This window comes from Passer montanus, unplaced genomic scaffold, assembly GCF_014805655.1.
Source record: "Passer montanus isolate IOZ18808 unplaced genomic scaffold, ASM1480565v1 scaffold52, whole genome shotgun sequence".
In the NCBI taxonomy this organism is placed as follows: Eukaryota; Metazoa; Chordata; class Aves; order Passeriformes; family Passeridae; genus Passer; species Passer montanus.
Window position 1 is genome coordinate 923,366 of NW_024370152.1, and position 19,561 is coordinate 942,926.

A 19,561-nucleotide genomic window follows, 5' to 3' on the forward strand; every position below is an offset into this window, starting at 1 on the left:
AAAGTAACACTTGCTGAATTAGTGCTAATTTTCATTCACTTTTAAATGACTATACACAGGCAAAGGGACTTTTCTGCAGTTAGTCTCTCATATTGATATTTAAATGAAGCTAGTAAGTGGCACATGCCTAATTTCCTCAGGACAATTATGCATGAGTAATATTAGTGCAAATAAGAAACGTGTGTATGAACTGATTTCACAGCAGCCCAGAGCTGCTGGCAGTTCCTAACAAGCCAAGAGCATAAATAAAGGTATTGTCCTCTCAGCATGCACAGCAGTTCACAAGCTATACATCTGCATTACTCCATGTAATTCCAAGAAATTCCACTACTGTAGCATCTGTTTTGCATTGTTAATGTCTCAACCAGGGTACGGTTGTAAGAGTAAGACTGAAAGGAACGCATATAGGTCAAGTAAGTACCTCTTTATCCAGGTACATAAAGACATCAGGATAGTGCTGTTTTCCCTCTGGGTGACTGAAGCCATTTAATTGCCTATCTAGCAGTTACTTGACACACACTTGTCACAGACATACTGCCAGCGGAGTAATACTTTAAGCCATCCTTCTGTTTTGAGTAAAAGGCAGATTTTATGACAATGCAATGCCACACCACCTCTGTTTCAGCCACACTGCATTTATTCAGTGCTACGATGACTGCCAGCTCCTTATGTTCCTGGGAGAGAATGGGACAAAAACTTTCAGCCTCACAGCATTTCAAGTTAGTTTCTCTGCTTTTATTAACAAGCATATAATATTCATTGGCAAAACACTGGATACAAGCTTCACTATCATAAAATCAAAACATTAAGCATTAATCCCCAAAAGGCTTATTCAGACAAAACTAGCCACCAGTAGTACAGAAATTACACAGCAACACAAAGCATAAAAAATTGTAAACTTTTAAATGAAGCTAAGCCAAAAATATGGTTTTACACTCTGACAGTTCCAGAATCTTTATTATGCCACATATAAGGATAAAAGGCTTAGTGGTTGCACTGGCTAATTGTCCCTTAACTGCAAAATGATCCTGTTTGCAGAAGGAAAGAACAAACTTTCCTTTTGTCCAGATAAGTCACTTGAATTAAAGATTCCATCAAACCAATACTTTCCATTTCAAACAGAAATAACAAAAATAGTGGAATATCAGTACTCAAAACTCAGGAGTTCTTCCTTCAGCCACACCTCTGTTTGAATGAATGATCCCACTGGTTTCTGTGGAACCATCCAGGTTATTAGTAAAGTTACCAATGTAAATGTTCATAGAATTGGACATGTAGTTCCTACCCTACCACCAGGACATGGACAGGTCATTGTGGCTTCAAAAGATTTCCAAAAAACTCTAAGTAGGATAAAATATGGAAGAAATACTAGAGTCATACCTTTGATTTGTATATAAATAAAACAGGTAAAACACTACCTGCTGATTTGCCACAAGACCCAAGTTCCTAGGTAATTTTTGTCCTGACTGCAAGTTTTGATGAGAGCAGAGATTGAAGCATTGTTCCATATTCTTTACTGTTGTTCTCTGCACCTTCTTCAAAAACAGATCTCAAGACCCAAGTAACATCTAATTGGATCTTATGTAGGGAGACTTGCGTGCGGAACAATTTCTGTTATCAATTTTAGGCAGACTAACTAAAGTTGCATTAATGTTTTCAGTGAAACATCCAAACGGAAGTGATTACCTGAGGAAAAGCAGAAACTTGATTTTTCTGTTCAGTAAAGCCTTCTGTACAAAATGTGTACCTAAGATTCATCTCACTGATGTACAGACTGGTTGGCTTTTTCCTATTATATTTATCTCAATGTAATATGCAGAATGCTGTAAAACAGCAAGTTATATTTATTATCTAGTAGAAAAAAAAATCTGTAAATCCCCTAGAACTGTGTTGTTATAAAGACAATAAGAGCCACATAAGCTTTCAAAGGCTCATAGCCTATTGGAAAAAATAGCACCATCATAGTTGTAGTCTGATATTTTTTACGGTCCCATATCTCCTGAGTGACAGTGTTGTGTATACTATTGCACAACCGCAGAAAAAAATATTCCCAGGTGTGATGGTACACAAATATACCAGACCTAACAATGGCACAAAACATTTTCAGATAGGCTGCAAGTCTTGTCGATTGCTTCCACAATTCACATTAAGGTTTCTTGCAAGATCATTTATTTTAAAATATTGCTGACAGATAGTTCTTGTACTTACAGATATTTTAAATCCCCCATTTCACTCTTAAAATAAAAAATGGAACAAAGCATAAAACACACACACCCACCCCCAAATAACAGCCCCAAATAAAACTCCATTTGAACAAGTGAGAAAAGCCATCTACATTCCTTTTAAATGTAATGGTAAGTAGATGCTACATTTACAATTTAAACATAAGCCTAATAAATGCATGTTTCAAACCTATTGCACGAAAGCATAATAATGCTCTTTATCCATACAAAACAAAAACATACAGATGAAAGCTACTCAAACTCAATGTAAAATGAAGAAGCTTGTAAAAACATCTTACAATTTCAATTTATATGCCCGTAAATAAAGCTGGACCACTAAAACCAAAAATACTTGGATGGTAAAATAAGACAGAAGGCTTAAAATAGAATAAATAATTTTATAAAGTTAAAATTTAAACCCCCAAATCTTATTTAAATTCAGTATTATATATTCTATCTGAATTATTTATTTTTACTGAAAGTATACTTAATGAGACTCTAAGCCCAGGTGATTCATCAGTCTCACTGCTGCTGAGGATAATGCAACAAGATACTTCCTTACCGCAGCTATTTACCAGCGTAAGAAATTGTAAAAACTACTTCACAGTAATGGCATCTTCACAAAAGCCAAAACCAACTACCATGATCTCATCAGGACTAAGAAATATGTATGGCCAAGTCCAAATTTTAGTTCAACTTTCAACAGTATCAGGGTTACTTTACCCAATATAATCTTGATATAAATTGTCTCTTAAGTGTCACAGAAATTCAACAAGGCTCTGACCCAAAGAAGACCTCGCTCTACACTGGAGTCTTTTAGTGAGACTAACATATGGTACAGACAGTCACACCACTTCTGAGGGCAATTTTTGTAGTGAAGATGTTATCACATGTGATTTAAAAAAACAACTGAGTAACTTTGGAGTTTTCTGTTGGTTTGGGGGGTTTTTGTTTGGTTTTCTTTGTTTGTTTTTTGTGGGTTTTTTTATTTTTTTGTTTTTTTGGTTTTTTTTAATTGGTGCGGTTTTATCAGATTAAACACATTGCAAAGCAGTTACACACAATTACAAGCAAAAACCCCAGCTATAGGTATTAATACTGGCTTGAATTTATGTATCCATATAAAGTTTTCTATATACTGATAGCACCATAACAAATTCAAGTGATTCTAAAGATGGTTATAAACTTATGAGTTTTGTATTGTAAGTTGTTACAGCAAGAGATAGATTTGAAAGGCTTCTGAATTTGTGTGTTCGTAATTAATTTCTCAGTTGCTCAAGTACACAAGGAAGAAATGAAATCCTAATGTACTTTAACAGCACTGCGTCAGTATCTAGTCATACAAAAGTTTCCTGCAGTACACACACTTGAGGTAGACAGATCTCATTTATATGTGTATATGTATATATATTTTTGTTTATGTGTGTGTATATATATAAATATATATATATATATTCTGATTAAGGTGGTTAATCAGAATGCTGTCTGGCAGCTTTAGTTCAATGTCTACATCAGGTACAGCCACTGTGTGTATACTATGGGTGCACAGAGCTGGGACCCTTACAGTCCTGTCCACATTCCCAGGGCCTCAGTGGCAAAGCCAGCCTCTTATTTACACTAGAACAGTAACAATCACATAGAAACAGCTCCAGAGAGGCCCATTATGAAAGCTTGTGTACACATCCATACCACCTGCATTGACTGCTTTCATGGAAAGTTTTAAAAATGGTAGACACATGATCTTGTTTGCTCTTTTCTGCCAGATCAAGTAATGCTAAATACAGAAAAAGAAAGCTGAAAATACACAAACAGCAAGACAAAATCAGAGCCAAATTTGATTCCATGAATCACAGACATGCATACAAACACCACACAAGAACCAGATGTGGAGTTCTGTGTAACCTAAACATTCAAATGCAGCTATCTTAAGACTTTCACCCACAAGGACAGCAGCATGTTCTGGCCATCGTGTGGCTCTCCTTTCCATCTCCACAATTCAGGAGGCTCCCTTTCATTCTCTGCTCACATAATTTCTTTTTCATTTCCTTCCTACTCACATCTGTGACTGTAATCAAAAATAAGGAGCCCTGTTGTCAAAGGTAAGCACAAGCAGCAGCAGAGCTGGGAAAGGAGAACTGAAGCCACGAGTCAAGGACACTAAGGGAAATGTGCTGAGGAATGTAGGGCTTTGAAAACTCAAGAGGAAGAATATTTAAAATGCTTAGATAAATCTCTTGCAGTATCAGCTTCCGGTTACTAAGTAACACTTTCTAGCAGAAGAAGCAAAGGAGCACAGCAAGAGGAAGCAGGGCTTCTTATCCAAAGACAATTTTTCAAAAAATAACAGGGTTTAATAATAGGAATAATGACTAACATTTTCAGCTGACAGGAAAAAATTCCTTCAAAAAATCAGGTTAACTATTTCCAGCTGGCAATAATAGGGCATACACTGTTTTCAGTGACTTCACACCTGCGCCAGACAAATGTTCTTACAATTGTACTATGGATGATACACAGTGGATATAGCTTGCAGAAATCACTTTCAACTACAGTTTTTTAAAAGCCAATTATTTTCAAAAGCCTTACAAAAAGTGCAGTGAGCCCTGCTAAGTGCCATTGAGGGTTCTTTCTATAATATAAATAGTTATATGTGTATACAGATGTATGTACCCATACATACATTAATGTGTATTACCTTGCATCCATTAGGGCTGATGCAAGCAAAATTACTAGTTAAGGCCAAAAGGTGCTAAAATAATCTTGTCTTGACTCCCCCTTCCTCCCCATCCCATGTAAGTTAGGAATTGCAGCAAGTAAAATGCCATGGTTTCATAAGAAAACAGCTAAAGAAATTTAAAGCTGCTAAGTTTTAATCAGTGAAATGAAAAATCTGCAATACTCCCAAAGTTGTCCAAGAGCCACTTTTCCAATAGATAGTGATAGCAAATTCTCTCTAAATTAAAAACTGATTTCTGCAAGCCACAAATACATAAGAAATGTTTATTTTTTAAGAAATTCACAAATCTAGCACTTGTGAGTATTTGTCATTACGTGGTGCAATGTATACCATAGCAAAATATATATCACAGCACATGAAAATCAACTGAAATTATTTCTCTTAGCCTTACCAAATTAACACGTATACAGAAGTATCAAAACTTTATTAAAACACAGGTGAGGGAAAGCAATGGGCAAAAATTACAGATTTACTGGTTTCCCAGATCTTCTTAAGTTTTCAATGCAGCATAATAAATTATCACCAGTCACTGTATTATCAGGTATGTTCAATGCTCTACAGAATAACTTGAATAAAGCCAATGCAATCAGGCATACTATATAAGACAATAACACTTTGCAAAAATATAGTTTTTAAAGATTTAGAATGCAAGTAACTAAATGCAACTTGGTGTCAAAAGCAACATATTTATATCACCCCACAACACTCAAACTTTTTTTTCTGTGTGTAACTGTAAGAGACAAATCAGGCTGAGCTACATGGAACTGTGAAGTGTTTTCAGTATCTGTAAACTTAATGCTGGTAGTGTCGTGCTGAGTTGAAACTTCTTTCTTCTGTACAAAAAAAGTATAAATATTGTCTGCCCAGAAGTCTAGGTAACACTTCCCTAGAAGAAATATTCAGGACAGCCCACTATGAAAGCCCTCCAGTCTTCCAAAATTATTCAGCTGGTTTGTGTCATGTGATTAGTGATGCACTAAGAAGGTGCCAGATGATAGTCTCTGCAAAAAGCTCTGTCCAGAAGGACAATAAAGTTCCCTTACAGCAAGTCCATTTTGGGTCTATAATGTAGAAGTAGAGGTGCTTTCTGCAAGACAGAAATACCAGTAAGTTAAGAAACAAATCCAGAACTAATCTGCTAAGAAGGAAAAACTTCTGCGTCATAAATTAAAGCTTCAATTAATATAAGAGCAGCCATCTGATCTGTCAAAAATTCACCAAGACAAAGACAAGGTGCAACTTCATCTGTGGAGCTCAAACAGGTGATAAAGAACCCTTTCCCCTTTATCTCAGGAGCATATCTGTTTATCTTGGAAAACTCCCTGAAGTAAGGGATGTCTAGAAAGCAGCACTAGACTATGTGGTAGTTCACATTTAATAGCTCTCACTTGAGTCCTCCTCTGTGAAAGCATCTGTTGATTTTTTTACGAATAGGCAAATATCCACACCACAACATCCTGCACCATGGACTTCTGTGTCTCATAAAAACAGTTACTTCAGCTTGTTTGTTCTGGACCTTCTGCGTCTCAGTTCCATTTTACATCCACCACTTCTTTTACATGGGAGGGCAGTTTACAGTTCTGCTTTCCACATGACTCACAATTACACAGATCTCTCACAGTGGACTGTACAGATGCATATCAATTTGATGCTCATGTTTGGTTCACCCAGCTACACCACAAAACCCTAATGTTTGCATTGTATCCTTTTATCTATACCTACATTCAACTTCAGATATTTGTTAATCACCTGTCACTCAGAACTGTAAAGACTTCATCCAATATTTTATCATCAATCTGTCACTAACCTAATTAATGACAATGAGGTCACTGCACTGGTAATGAACTACTCAAATGCACTTCCAGGTCATTCAGAAACACCATATGAAACAGATTCCAGCAGGATTCCACTTATGACATCTCTGCATTTTTAACACTGACCACTGACTTTATCCTGTGACTCTTATACAGGTCAATTATTTTGTAATTCCAAGACAGAAAAATGCTCCCACATGGACCTCTTCTAGATACGCATCCAAAGTCACCGAGTGATTTCACCTCAGTGTACATTGTATGCTCAGAATGTGTTGCTTCTGCATTACAAATACAAACTTCTTCCAATAAGTCCATGTATACATATACTGACTATGTTCAGTGTTGACTTCCCTCACAAGAGTTCAGTTTTGCTACTCATTCATAACCCCTTCTGCCTGAAAGGGTTAAAAATAATACATTTTGAAGCTTCTACTTCCTCTGACAGACTTGATAACAATTTGACAACTAATATAGTGTTCCCTTTTCTCTTCAATGAATACTTAGTTCTCTTTTCCTTAATTTACTGGAAACAAATACTTGGTGTCTAAAGATATTGTAGTAGATATTTATAAAAGTACATTCCATAAAGGTATACTGCAGTATATTCCAAATTATTGCTATTTTATAAACATTTTATTTGGCCATTTCATGATTTACATTGAATCATTGTGTCATACCTTAAATCTCCATCTAGTAACAACTACAAACTTGAGCGTATGGTCCTTGCCAAGAATCTCTTCATTGCATAATATGTCCAGCTGACAAAATAAAGGAGACAGTTAATTCATTGGGACCCAATGCACCAAACAACATATTTCACATAATACAAGACTTTTTTTTTTCTCTGAAGACACTGGTACTGGAAATTCTGAAGTTGCCCTGCAGACAAAAATCATACCAGGAAAGAAAAGATAATACCTGCTCTCAACATAAAGTACCATGTCAAGGCCTGCCTAAGAAATACAGTATGATAAGGATTTAATGTTTGATTTATCTTCCCAAGCAGTACTCAAGTTATTTCCTGAAAGCTTTACATGCTTTAAAAAATGTTGAATACATGAACAAGGGGACAGAAATCTCAAAGAGAGCTGTTATTTAGCATACTATGAATTTTTTTTTACCTAACACCAGTCAGGTGGCATTGTTACAAGGCACAGGTTTTTTTAAAAAACACCATCTACCATATACTTATATGCTACATTTACAGGGATTTTACAGATACTCAACAGGTATTTTTTGTTTTCTATCTCTGTTTTAAAAAATCTTGATATTAGAAACAGGGAGGATCTCAACATAAAGGCATGAGGATCATACGACTACTAAATCAGCTGAACTACAATATCTGAACATGAACTAAAACCAGGCAACATGTATGAAAACAGCAAGTTCCACAAAGATGGTTTATGTTACAATGCTTTACCCCATAGCCTAGAAAGGCCTGAATGTGCATGCAGTCCACTTACATGGCAGTAACTCAAACCTGGAATAGTCTGTATCAAGCAACCAAGTAACCATATCCTCAAATTCTCCTTCTATGTTACTTGGTACTGGTACAAGGATTACACGGTATTTATGTATTTTTTAAGAAGGCACAAAGCGATAACAAGGAAATAAACAGTACTCCATAAAAGTTTTTCCTTCAGTAGAAGCCAAGTAGATTTTTAAGTTACATCTTGCCACACTGCATTGGAGGGCTTACACACACATATACCAAAAGAATATATTAAAAATAAACCTATTTGAACAATCCTTGTAGCTATGCAGCTGCTGTGCTAAAGCCAGGAGTCAACCACCTCTGAACCAGCTGAGAACAAGGTGGGATATATAGTTTTGTTTTAGGAAAACTGGCAGAGTTTGGGGATATACTTGAACCATAAGAGAGAGAGTGTGTTTGAAGTGTACAGAAGATATGAAGGAAAAGTGATAGAGATGCAAATTGGCTGTTGACAAGTTTGAGCAGCAAGGTGTTGACACACTGGACTGGAAAGCAGATGATTTGATTTGTATGAAATATCTTAATGAAATTCAGTGAATCAGTGTCATAATATGGAATTGAGAGATGTCAAGCTGAGAATCAACTGAGATGCCCAGAAACTGTAACCAAGATCCAGCCAAGTGATAAATAGGGGCTGCATTCACAGTTTGCCACTTTTCATTTTTGAATCTGGTCTAGGAGAAGTTCAAAGTATTGCCTTTCCTGTACCTTTCAACTTAAACTCTTCCCATGATACCCTGCAAAGACAAGGAAAAGTAGACATCTGATAACACTCTGGCTGTGGTAGGCAGCAACTTCAGATTGTGCTTCACTAAGACACAGAAAATAATAATAATCTATTTGTGTTGCTTTCTCTTCAACTGGGCTTTACTGTTGAAGTGTTGATTTCTGTCTGGCCCCTGCAGAGTGCAAACTTCCTAAAATGCTGGAGATAAACTCAACTACAATCTGTCAAACAAATCGTCTTGCCAGAGTCCATTTCAACACATGGAAGCACATAACCAAGGCTTTTTGCTCAACTATTTATAAAGCGCATTAAAAAACGCACTGCAAACTAAGTGGGAAGTCCTGTACAGACCCAAGAAAGGACAAGAAAATTGCTACATAAAATATAATTCAAGAAGCAGTGTATGCTTCTGTTTCCTGGAAATAAAATCAGAATAAAAGACATCCTTTTGCAAAGGAACAAGCCCACCCCTTTCAAGTTTTCGTATCTGTACGATACAGATTTTTAAAAATTAAAATTTTTAAAAATTAAAATATTACCTCATTAAAAGAAGAAAGGTTGAGTTTTTTGGCAATGAACTTCTTTAGATGCAAGACTGTTGCTTGTGCAGAGCAACGAATCCATTTTCGTTTCAATCCACGCAGTTTGCTACTATTGCACTCCAAGCAGATGCTCACCTTCAGGAAAAGGCAAAAAATCAAGAGTTGGCTGCAACAATTTCCTGCAGTCTCCTATGTATTCCACATGCAGTTTTTATTAATCCAATACAGTGAAGTACAGTACTAGTGTTCTTTAAATTGAAACACCTATTAAGAAAACCACTTTTTCTAAGATTTCATAAGCTGAGTGGTAAGTAATAATCAAAAATCTTCAAGCAGTAATTTTTGATGTTGGAACAAGGAGGCTACTTCAGTCCAAATTCATAGGCTGTCAATAGCTTAAGAGGACCATATGATAAAAACTAGAGCAAGAAAACAGTAAGCAAACCATTGTCAATTCTTAATGATTGCTTCTAACATAATTTCCAACTGTCAATGCAACTGCTAATCTAGTTTAATTTTAACATGTTTAGAAAGAATTAATATAAATTATATGACAAATATTTCAAATGCTCACTTTTTTCCCTTCCAGCTATTCATTACAGTCTAAACTCTTTGTGATGGTATGCACTTGTATTGCACTAGGAGGATCTAGTAACAAGTATAATCCCTTTGAAAGTTCCCTTACATGGCAACTGAGAAGAAAATTAACCCAATCTAAAGTTACTCTGGACATGCATAACTAGAAAACTTAAAAGGCATGGCCTGTTTATACCAAAGGGAATTTTCACCTTCAAACAGGCTTTGTGTTTAAAACTTAAAAGTGGACTTCCTCGCTTTTATGATATTTTTATGATACAGGGCTAACACTGACTTAACATTAAAGGTTGAAAACAAAATATGTAATAAGTTAGTAAGAGTGCTGTTAAGGAAGCTTCCCTGTCTGACCATGCAGGAGCCACTCTGGCAGTCACATTCACACCAGCTAAGCTGGGACTGAAGCCCCTTCACAGCTACACCCCTCACACTTCCATTCAGACCAGGATTCCTTACCAACTCAACCCCAGGTTTCCCATAGCAGAGTCTCAAACATCCAAGTCCTTCAGATAGCTTAATTGTGGTGCAGTAACTAAATAACAACAGCTCCAGCTGGTGGCTCTGAGAAGGGGCCCTGAACAAAGGAACCCCTGGGCATTCAGACCCTAGCAGCACCAAAGTCTGGGGGTCTCAGCTACTGCTGTGTCTCAGTGTCCAGTCCCCAGGCTGATGCCACAGGTCCCTGTGCCCCTTCCTGTGCCAAGGGTTGGCAGCTCATGGCCTTGCCTCGGGCTCCCACCCAGAGCTCAGCCTGCAGCTCTCATGCAACTGCACCCTGAGCTAACTGCACTGAATGTGTTAACAGTGCCAGAGGTTTAATTCATAATTATCAATACACATTCAGTTTAATGTATCATACTAACACTGGGGTACATTCCTATAGAAGGTGGAAAATTACACAAATATGTTTTCACAGCAAACTTTGAAGACTCACAAACAGTCAGAAATATAAAGACATTTGCATGAAGATTTGAATGTATTCTCCTGCCAAAACCCAAAGGTAAAACCTCATGCTTACAAAAAAGCATTGCCCAAGCTGCATCATGTTTGTATCAGACAACAGAAAAAGTAGCTTCAAATAAGCTTATTTTCTTCTCTGTTAGATTATCAAAGTTACCTTACCAAAACACGACAGCTAAAACACAAAATAAAACTAGAGCATGCCCTATGATCCCACCTGTTCATCACTTCGGTGGTAGTCATTATCTTCTTCCTGTTTTTCCTCTGAAGTTTCTTTATTTATATTTTCGTCTGCTTTAGTTTCACCTTAGATAAAAAAACACAGATATATGGGATACATATATATTATTTTCATATATAAATCCCAGATATACTCAGCAGCAGCTTATAGTGCTAATACAATTAAAACAGCACGTTTCAGGACCACAGTACAGAATAAGCTTTGCTATTCCCAAATTGTACTTATAGGCTCAAGCAACACTTGTAGCCAACAGCCCGTGACATGAAAGAGGAGAACACCTATGGAGTTCAGCTGCTAGCAGCCCAGAAGCTGGCTAATTTCACAATCCCCATAGTAGACACTACTATGGAGACCAACTTTGCCACAAGCAACATGCTATTAACAGCTAAAACCAAGAATTCTGTGCACAAATAAGGGACAAGGCAACAATCCTATGCTGATTCTATTCCTTGCTGTTAGGAAACAATTATGACTGTAATATACCCACTGGGCACATACTTCCAACAGATCTGTTTATCAATTTACTATATGTCACCCACCAAAGACAGAATAAATAAAGGACTATTTACCATTTCGATGAGAATCTAGGTGCTGTTTTGTAGAACATGTCTCCCCTTTGATGTCCCCTGGAACTTCCATGCCCAGTTTGTGATAAAACTCCCTTTGCTTTTTCATTTCCGCTGTTTAAAATTGCAAATATTAATCCCTGTAATCAAGTTCTAATGCAATATTCATGAAGTTATTCCAAATCCCTTCCCACTTAAGGATTGCCAACAAGTGGTGGTGGTGTCATTATTTACTGTCTTCTATCTCTCCTATCACATCAAGTTATGCCTAATCTTATTTTTCAGAATTACAAAAGCATAAAGTTATCTGTATAATTACTACTATACTATTACTACTAGAATGAGATGGAATTTAAAATACTACAACTAATTCTGAATATCCCCTATTTTGAATATGACCTTATTTCAGTCAAAACATTGGTTTTGAATTTTTATTCATAGTTCTGATTTTCCCAGAAATAATTTTTCAAGTATCTATTTAATCACACTGATATTTGAAAATGCTCTGGTTAAAAAGAAGCTTCAACAGAGTAAAATACTCTACTTAAATGAAAGCTTTAACATACTTTAAGACAAAAAAACCCCCACTGAGCAATATTTATAAAGTATTTCTTTAGTTTAACAGATCTCGTGTCAAAGAGGATTATCAAAACAGTAATTGAAAGTTCTCTAATAAAAAAGAACTCTCAAAACAACAGAAACTAAAACCATTTTAAAATTGCATTTTACCTCTGAGAATTCTAGAAAGCTTGCACAACAGGTATACAGTTTAACAAAAACAAATTAGAATTATGGTATGGCAGCATTCAAAAGCTGAATGACTATTCTGCTTTACATAATATTGCTTTTGGAAGAAACATCCCATGTTGTCTCCCACCACCCCCACACGCAGTTGCTGCTAGTTCAGGTATGAAATTAAATTAATTGCTAAAAATTACACAAGTGAAAGAGTCTAGTTTTCTGCATTTTTTCTCCCATCCCTTTTTCATCACTGAAACTTTCTTTTTTTTTTTTTTAATGTCAAAGAATATGTGCAAACTGACCTTTAAAAAGGTCATACCACAACTTACCTTCCTGGAGGCCTGGCACAAGTTTGTAAACAATATCTTGCATTGTTCTGTCATGACTAGCAAGGAAAAAAAAAACAACAAAGAAACAAAAACAAAATCAAAAGCTTAAGTTCATGATCTTGATTGAAAACATTTCTCTTTAAAAAGTTCCAGTACTAACCATATGCAAAAATCTCGAAATTCACCTAAGAAGAATTTTACTTCTCAATCAGTATTTCTATCAAACCAGAAAGAACAGCAACACAGAAGAAATTATGAAAAAGTACAAGCTAAGATAGAAAACAAATGAAACTTTGAGAAAGACTAGGCTGTAGAAGAATTCACCCCACTGATATGTCCTTCTGCATCAAGACAAGAATGTCAGGCATAATCTAAAATTCTTTTCCAACTTAGAGGTAAACTCATTTTTATTACAACAGAATCAATAATAACTTGTTTCTCACTCCTATAGACTAATTTCTCACATTTCTAGATTAGTTATATTTACTAGGATTCTTCTAAAATGCATGAGACCAGTTCACAGAAAAAGACCACGACAAACTAAATTTTACTTTGTTCTTAAAAGGACAAAGTAACTGTGAGAAACATTATGTAGCTAAGCAGCCTGTAGAGGTAGTGTGACTCAAATGAAAAAAAGGTAATAATTGCACTGCAGGTAGAACAGTAGGGCCAGTAAAGATTCTAAACTTTAATCCCCAGCTCACCGAGAAAAATCCTGTTCTAATCCAAAATAAGTCATGATCTCAAAGAAATTAAATATTACATTAAATTCCAATTAAGAAATAGTATATGAAGCATTTCAAGTGTCTGCCTTGACTGCTGCAATGTCATTACCTCAAAAGTGTCTGCAGTATCAAGTCATAAATTGGACTTGAACAGAAAAGGCTTACAAAAGTAGTCTCAGGATTCTCATCACCTGACATGAGCATTTCACAGCAGTAGAGATCAGTAAGCAAGTACAGAAATGGTGACAAATCAAGACATTTACAAACAGTAATTACAATATTCTAAGTACCACTACAACAAGATCCAGAATATCACTTATCCTAAATTCATGTCATTTTCACCAGCAGCAATCCCATTTGTACAGGCTGAGATTATGAAGTGTCATTTGTGGACTGCAAACACATTGCCAAAATTATTTGAACAAAAATATATAAGACATTAAATCAGAGGGGACAATTTGGGGGTTGGAACTAGATCATACAGATGATTTTAAGGTCCCAAAGAATTTAAGATTCTATGGTGATATTTAACAGTATTTAGAAATGTAAACAAGGAGATACATTTAGTTTACTTATTTTTCAGACAGACACATATGAATAGGAGTTTAAATCTTCATTTTCAAACACCCTTTGAAACTCTGGAGTGTCAATTATTTTTTTTTAAAAAGTAAATAAATATATCCAAAAGCAGGCCGGTCAAAGTCTGTTTCAATTTCGATGGGGCAGTATTTTAAAACTAGTTTAAGCAGCTTACGTAAGTTGAAGTGTATCCAACAATAAAAAACAAATAACAAATTGCCTTCTAGCCGCTCTCAATATCATGTTGTTTCCCGGCCCTTTTAGCACAAAACCCAGGTTTTTGAACCAAGGCAAACATGTTGTCTTACATGTCATTTATTCATTCTTGGCTATTTGCATGTACTTGTCCCTTTAATTATACACTCACACAGGAGTATGAGTGTATTATATGAATGTGGAGACAGCATACTTAGTTTCAGGCTCCTGAATGAGGATGAGCTTGAGCAATTCAAGTGTGTACGGAACATCGACAGTTTTCTGTAAAAGTGCAATCAGACTCATTTGCTAAAACCATTGCTTCAGAAATTGTTATAGAAGTGAGAAAGGCACATTGAAAAATGCTATGAACAAACACATGTTCTTTATAATGGAAGACAAAACACTACACGATATGGAACAGGTAATGCAGACATGTCATTACAATGTATTTTCATCAGCAGGAGTAAAATGGAAAGCACTCAAGGAAAAGAAAGAGAATGTCTTTTCTGGCAAGAAAAGGAGGAAAAAACCCAACAAAAATACTTAGTGAACATGCAATTTGACTATGTAAATGCAGACGGAAAATAAGGAGGAGATTGGCAACAGCCAACATGGCTTTCACTATGAGCAAACCATGTCAGACAGATTTGGTGGTCTTCTCTGATGAGGTTACAGAGACAGTGGATGAAGAAAGGGTGAGTCACGACATCTACCTGGACTAGTGCAAAGCATTTGATGCTGTCCTGCACAACATCCTTGTCCCTAACTTGAGAGACATGGATTTGACTAATGCAGCACTTGGTCGACAAGGAATTGGCTGGATGGCTGCACTCAAAAGTGATCAACAGTTAATATCCAAGATGAGACTAGTCACAAGTGCTGTCCCACAGGGGTCAGTACTGGGATCAATGCTGTTTAACATCTTTGTCAATGACAGTGGGATTGAGGGCACCCTCGGCAAATCTGGCAGTGACATCAAGCTGTGTGGGGCAGTGGACATGCTGGAAGGAAGGAATGCTGGAAGGAGGTGGGTCCATGTGAAGCTCAGTTCAACAAGACCATGTAGAAGGTCCTGCACCTGGACTGGGGTAATTCCAAGCACAAATGTAGGCTGGGCAGAGAAGTGATTGAGGGGAAGGACTTGGGGATACTAGCAAACCAAAAAATCAACATGACCTGGCAATGTGCACTTGCAGTCCAGAAAGCAAATTGCAACCTGGGCTGCATCAAGAAATTCGGCAGCATATCGAAGCAGGTGATTCTGTCCTTCTACTCTGCCTGCAAAAGCCGCCACCTAGACCACTGCTTATTTGGGGCCCCCAAATAAGAAGGATGTGGATCTGTTCGAGTGAGTCCAGAGGAGAGTCATGAAAATGACGAGAGGGATGGACTTCCTCTCCTGTGAAGACAAGCTGATCGAGCCGGAGCTGTAGAGCCTGGAGAAGGAAGACTGCAGGGAACCCTCAGAGCAGCCTTCCAGTACATGCAGGGAACCCAAAAGAAGGCTGGAAACAGACTTTTTACATAAGCATGTAGTCATAGGACAAGGAGGAATGGTTTTAAACTAAAGTATAACAAATATAGGTTAGATAATAGGTAGAAATTCTCCAGTGAGAGTGCCAAGGCTGGAAGAGGTTGCCTAGAGATGTTGTGTATACCCCATCCCCAGAAAGATGGGGGTGCAGGCGGAGGGCAGGGTCCAGTCCAGGCTTCATGAAACTTTGATCAATCTGGGGTCAGGTAAAAGGTGTCCCTACCCATGGCAGGACAGTTGGAACTAGATGATTTCAAAGGTCCCTTCCCACCCAAACCATTTTATGATGATTCTATGACATTCTTATCTGCTCCTACGACCTAAGCAGACCGTTGAAAGATTAACTGAACAACAAAGCTGAAAATTATTTCTATTACTACTGTGAGACACTGAAAAGCACTGTTCAACTGAGACTAATTTTTGATAATTTTGTAAAAGTGTAATACCTAGAAATGTTTCATATATATAATTTTTGCAACCCAAGCATACAAAATGAGGAATGACTATATCCCATTAAAAATCACACAAAAATTAAACATTTGAGTGTATAGTTTACTTGTTTGTAAGTCTGGAACAAACTGCCATGCTAAGGCCTTGCAAACTCATAGCAGAAGTTTCATGCTGTATCTCCTCCTCAAGCTCCTTCGTACCTCTTTTTCAATGTTTAACATGCTGATAAGCATGAATGAAAATTTTGAGAGAAGCTGTAGTGTATCAAAGGGGATGAACCAGTCTAGAGTAAAGCTACCTGCACTTCTGCTTTTATACTTACCCAATATACTGCAATGGGTGGCTCTGATGTATAACAATCCTACATGTTGGACAGGTGTTGTTTTCCTCCAAATATTTCACTAGGCAGCTTCTACAGACTAATAAAAAAGACATTCACGATTAAAAAGGAATAAAAGTAGCATAACAGAAGTCTGCTTTTATACAGTCACAGAATGCACATTACTGAAATTTACAACAAGTTCATTTTTCTACATCATAAGTGCATGATGTCCAATCTTGCAGAATACAGTTTCCAGTACCTTTCATAAATTTTCCTGATATAGGGAAAGGATGCACTAGAATTAAAGCATCATACCTGTCAAAAACCTTAACACAGTACACAACACTAAATCTCACTTCAAAATTTACTAGAACAATTTCTAGCAGGTCAACATGCAGCTTGCATGGATGACATTACAGGAACGATTTGCCATTACAATACTAAACAAAAAGTATTTGCTTTAACCATGGCCACATACAGAACAAGTGTGTGTGGTGGCAACACACAAAAAGAATTCCAAAGCAGGAAAATGGAAATCTGGGTGTTATCTTAAATCTAACTTTCACAGAGTGTACTACAGCTGAACTTCCATCAGAAAAAAAATTACATTGTCACAGACCCTCATTATTAGTAAAATATCCTGCTAGAAGTTGCTAAAGAAGTCATTCACTATTAAGCTGCACATTTCTATATGCATACACACAATCACCCATCTTTTTCAAAGTAAACTATTTATACACCACTCTCCTCTCCTGCCCCAAAACAGTACTCATAAAAAACACTACTACATGATATCCTCACTCACTTGAATTTACAACTGAGAAGGTATGGAGCAAAGAAGGGAGGTTTTCTTGAAGTGCACTAGTTCATGTAGTCTTGGTATTCATGCACTTACCACACAAAACAAAAGGATTTCTGTAACTCTAGTGCCATCTACCTCTCAAACAAGAAGACAGTACAATTACATAAACACCCGTTGACTAAAAAAAAAAGTAACAGTAAATGAAGTACCATAACTTTGCAGTGTGTTTTGCATTTACACACCGAGGATGACAGCCCTGTTGGTGGCAGAGGTAAGACAAAGCCTCCTTGTCTTACCAAGAGGTAAGACAAGCACAGCAGCTTGCTCCAGCAGGGTGCCAGAACAGTAGATCCATCCACTTTGCAAAACTGGAGTGAAACACCATTCCTACCAAGCCAATAAAAGCAGAATCTGACAGAGGAATCAGGGACAGGTATCCTGGAAAGAGTATAGGGATGTTGCTAACTTGGGTAGGGAAGGGTCAGAAAGGTTCAGCTGAAGCTGAACTCGGCGAGGGACATGAAGCATTATAAAGGGTTTCTGTAAGTATGTCACAAAAAGAAGGCCAAACAATGTGTAACCCCCAGACACACATGACTGGTAAACCAGTAACAATCGACAAGAAGATACCTGAGGTATTCAATTTTTCTGCCTCAGTCTTCTCTAGCAATTTCTCCTCCCACAGCTCTCACACAGATGAACCGCAAAGGAGGCACTGGGGGTGTAAAATCCCTTCTACTGTGTGAAAAGATCAGAGTTATGAACACCTGGGAATGTGAATACATGTAAGTCTCTGGGACCTGATGAGATGTGTCCCAGGGTCTCAAATTGGCTGATGTAGCTGCCAAGTCACTAACAGCGATAGTCCTGACAGTCAGAGGAAATGTCCAGTGACTAGAAAAAGGCAAACACTGCTTCCACTTTTAGGAAGTGGTAGAAAGGGTGAGACCTGGAAATCACCAACATGTCTGCCTTGACTCTGTGCCTGGGAAGATCATGGAGTACTAAAAGCTATGCTAAGGCACGTGGAGGACAGGGAGATGACTCCGGACAGTCAGCACAGCTTCACCAAGGACTCTGAGAATCTTCATGCAGCTGAAGATGCCCTGCCCATTGCAGTGGTGATGCATTATGTGACTTCAATAGTTACTTTCCAACCCAAAGTAATCTCTGATATCTAAAACATCATCCCATGTTAGCACATCTTCCAGCTTGGACTGGGTAAACACTAACTCCTCCTAAAATGAACTGGTCACAAGTTAGCTAATGTTCTGGCAGGTTTCAGTCTGAGTACAGCATCCAAATAAATGCCACTAGATGGCTTATGAAGGGTGCTGCAGCCACCTAGATTCTTTTTTTCTGGGATCAGGTTGAGATTATAAACTCTCCTGAAATGAGAAGTCTTTGGAACAATGGACATGCAACATGGAAATCATTCTACAGCCTGAAACAATATTATTTCAAGAATTTTCCATTACTTTGGTTTTCCAGTATCTCTGATCTCTGTTCACCCAGACATACAGGCACTGATTGTGGACATAGACTTAGCTGTACATTTTCTGATTTCTTAAACACATCACAGAGGTTTAATCAGAACAGGAACAGGCAAGGCTAACGCTCACTTTTTTATTTTAACAGTTTCACTTCTCTTGACTTTTTTTATTTTCGGTATCTAGTTCAAGCTGACCTTTTATCATCCTGATGCACTCAGAAGATGATACGTGAGGTACACCTCATAATGTGAGGTTTTCCCTTTCATAACACAGGACAGCTTTCACATGTAAACACTAAAATACTGACATTATAAACACGAAGTTTTACAAGACCTCCATACATCATCTAGTCTGGAAGTTTAATCAAGGAACAAACACAAACTAAAAAGACTTGACTTTTTTTTTAGTTACTACTAATGAAGTTTTTAGCCACTGATTCAGTGGCCTACTGTCACCAACAAACTAAAACCACAGCAGAGAAATAAGTAGG

At 37.2% G+C, this 19,561-nt stretch overlaps 1 protein-coding gene across 11 annotated transcripts in view; it reads right to left on the minus strand.

The window, feature by feature from the left end:
* Positions 1-718: 718 nt before the first annotated feature.
* The window catches only part of PCGF3 (polycomb group ring finger 3), a 55,481-nt gene continuing 36,638 nt past the window's right edge, over positions 719-19,561 (minus strand). For all 11 annotated transcript variants that reach the window (XM_039724099.1, XM_039724096.1, XM_039724097.1 and 8 more), the window contains 7 exons: positions 16,777-16,873; positions 12,969-13,024; positions 11,902-12,012; positions 11,309-11,397; positions 9,535-9,672; positions 7,451-7,531; positions 719-6,046 (listed from right to left, as the gene is read on the minus strand). In XM_039724099.1, the coding sequence (XP_039580033.1) occupies positions 5,999-6,046; positions 7,451-7,531; positions 9,535-9,672; positions 11,309-11,397; positions 11,902-12,012; positions 12,969-13,024; positions 16,777-16,873 (620 nt within the window). In that variant the 3' untranslated portion in view covers positions 719-5,998. The remainder of the gene's footprint in view (positions 6,047-7,450; positions 7,532-9,534; positions 9,673-11,308; positions 11,398-11,901; positions 12,013-12,968; positions 13,025-16,776; positions 16,874-19,561) is intronic.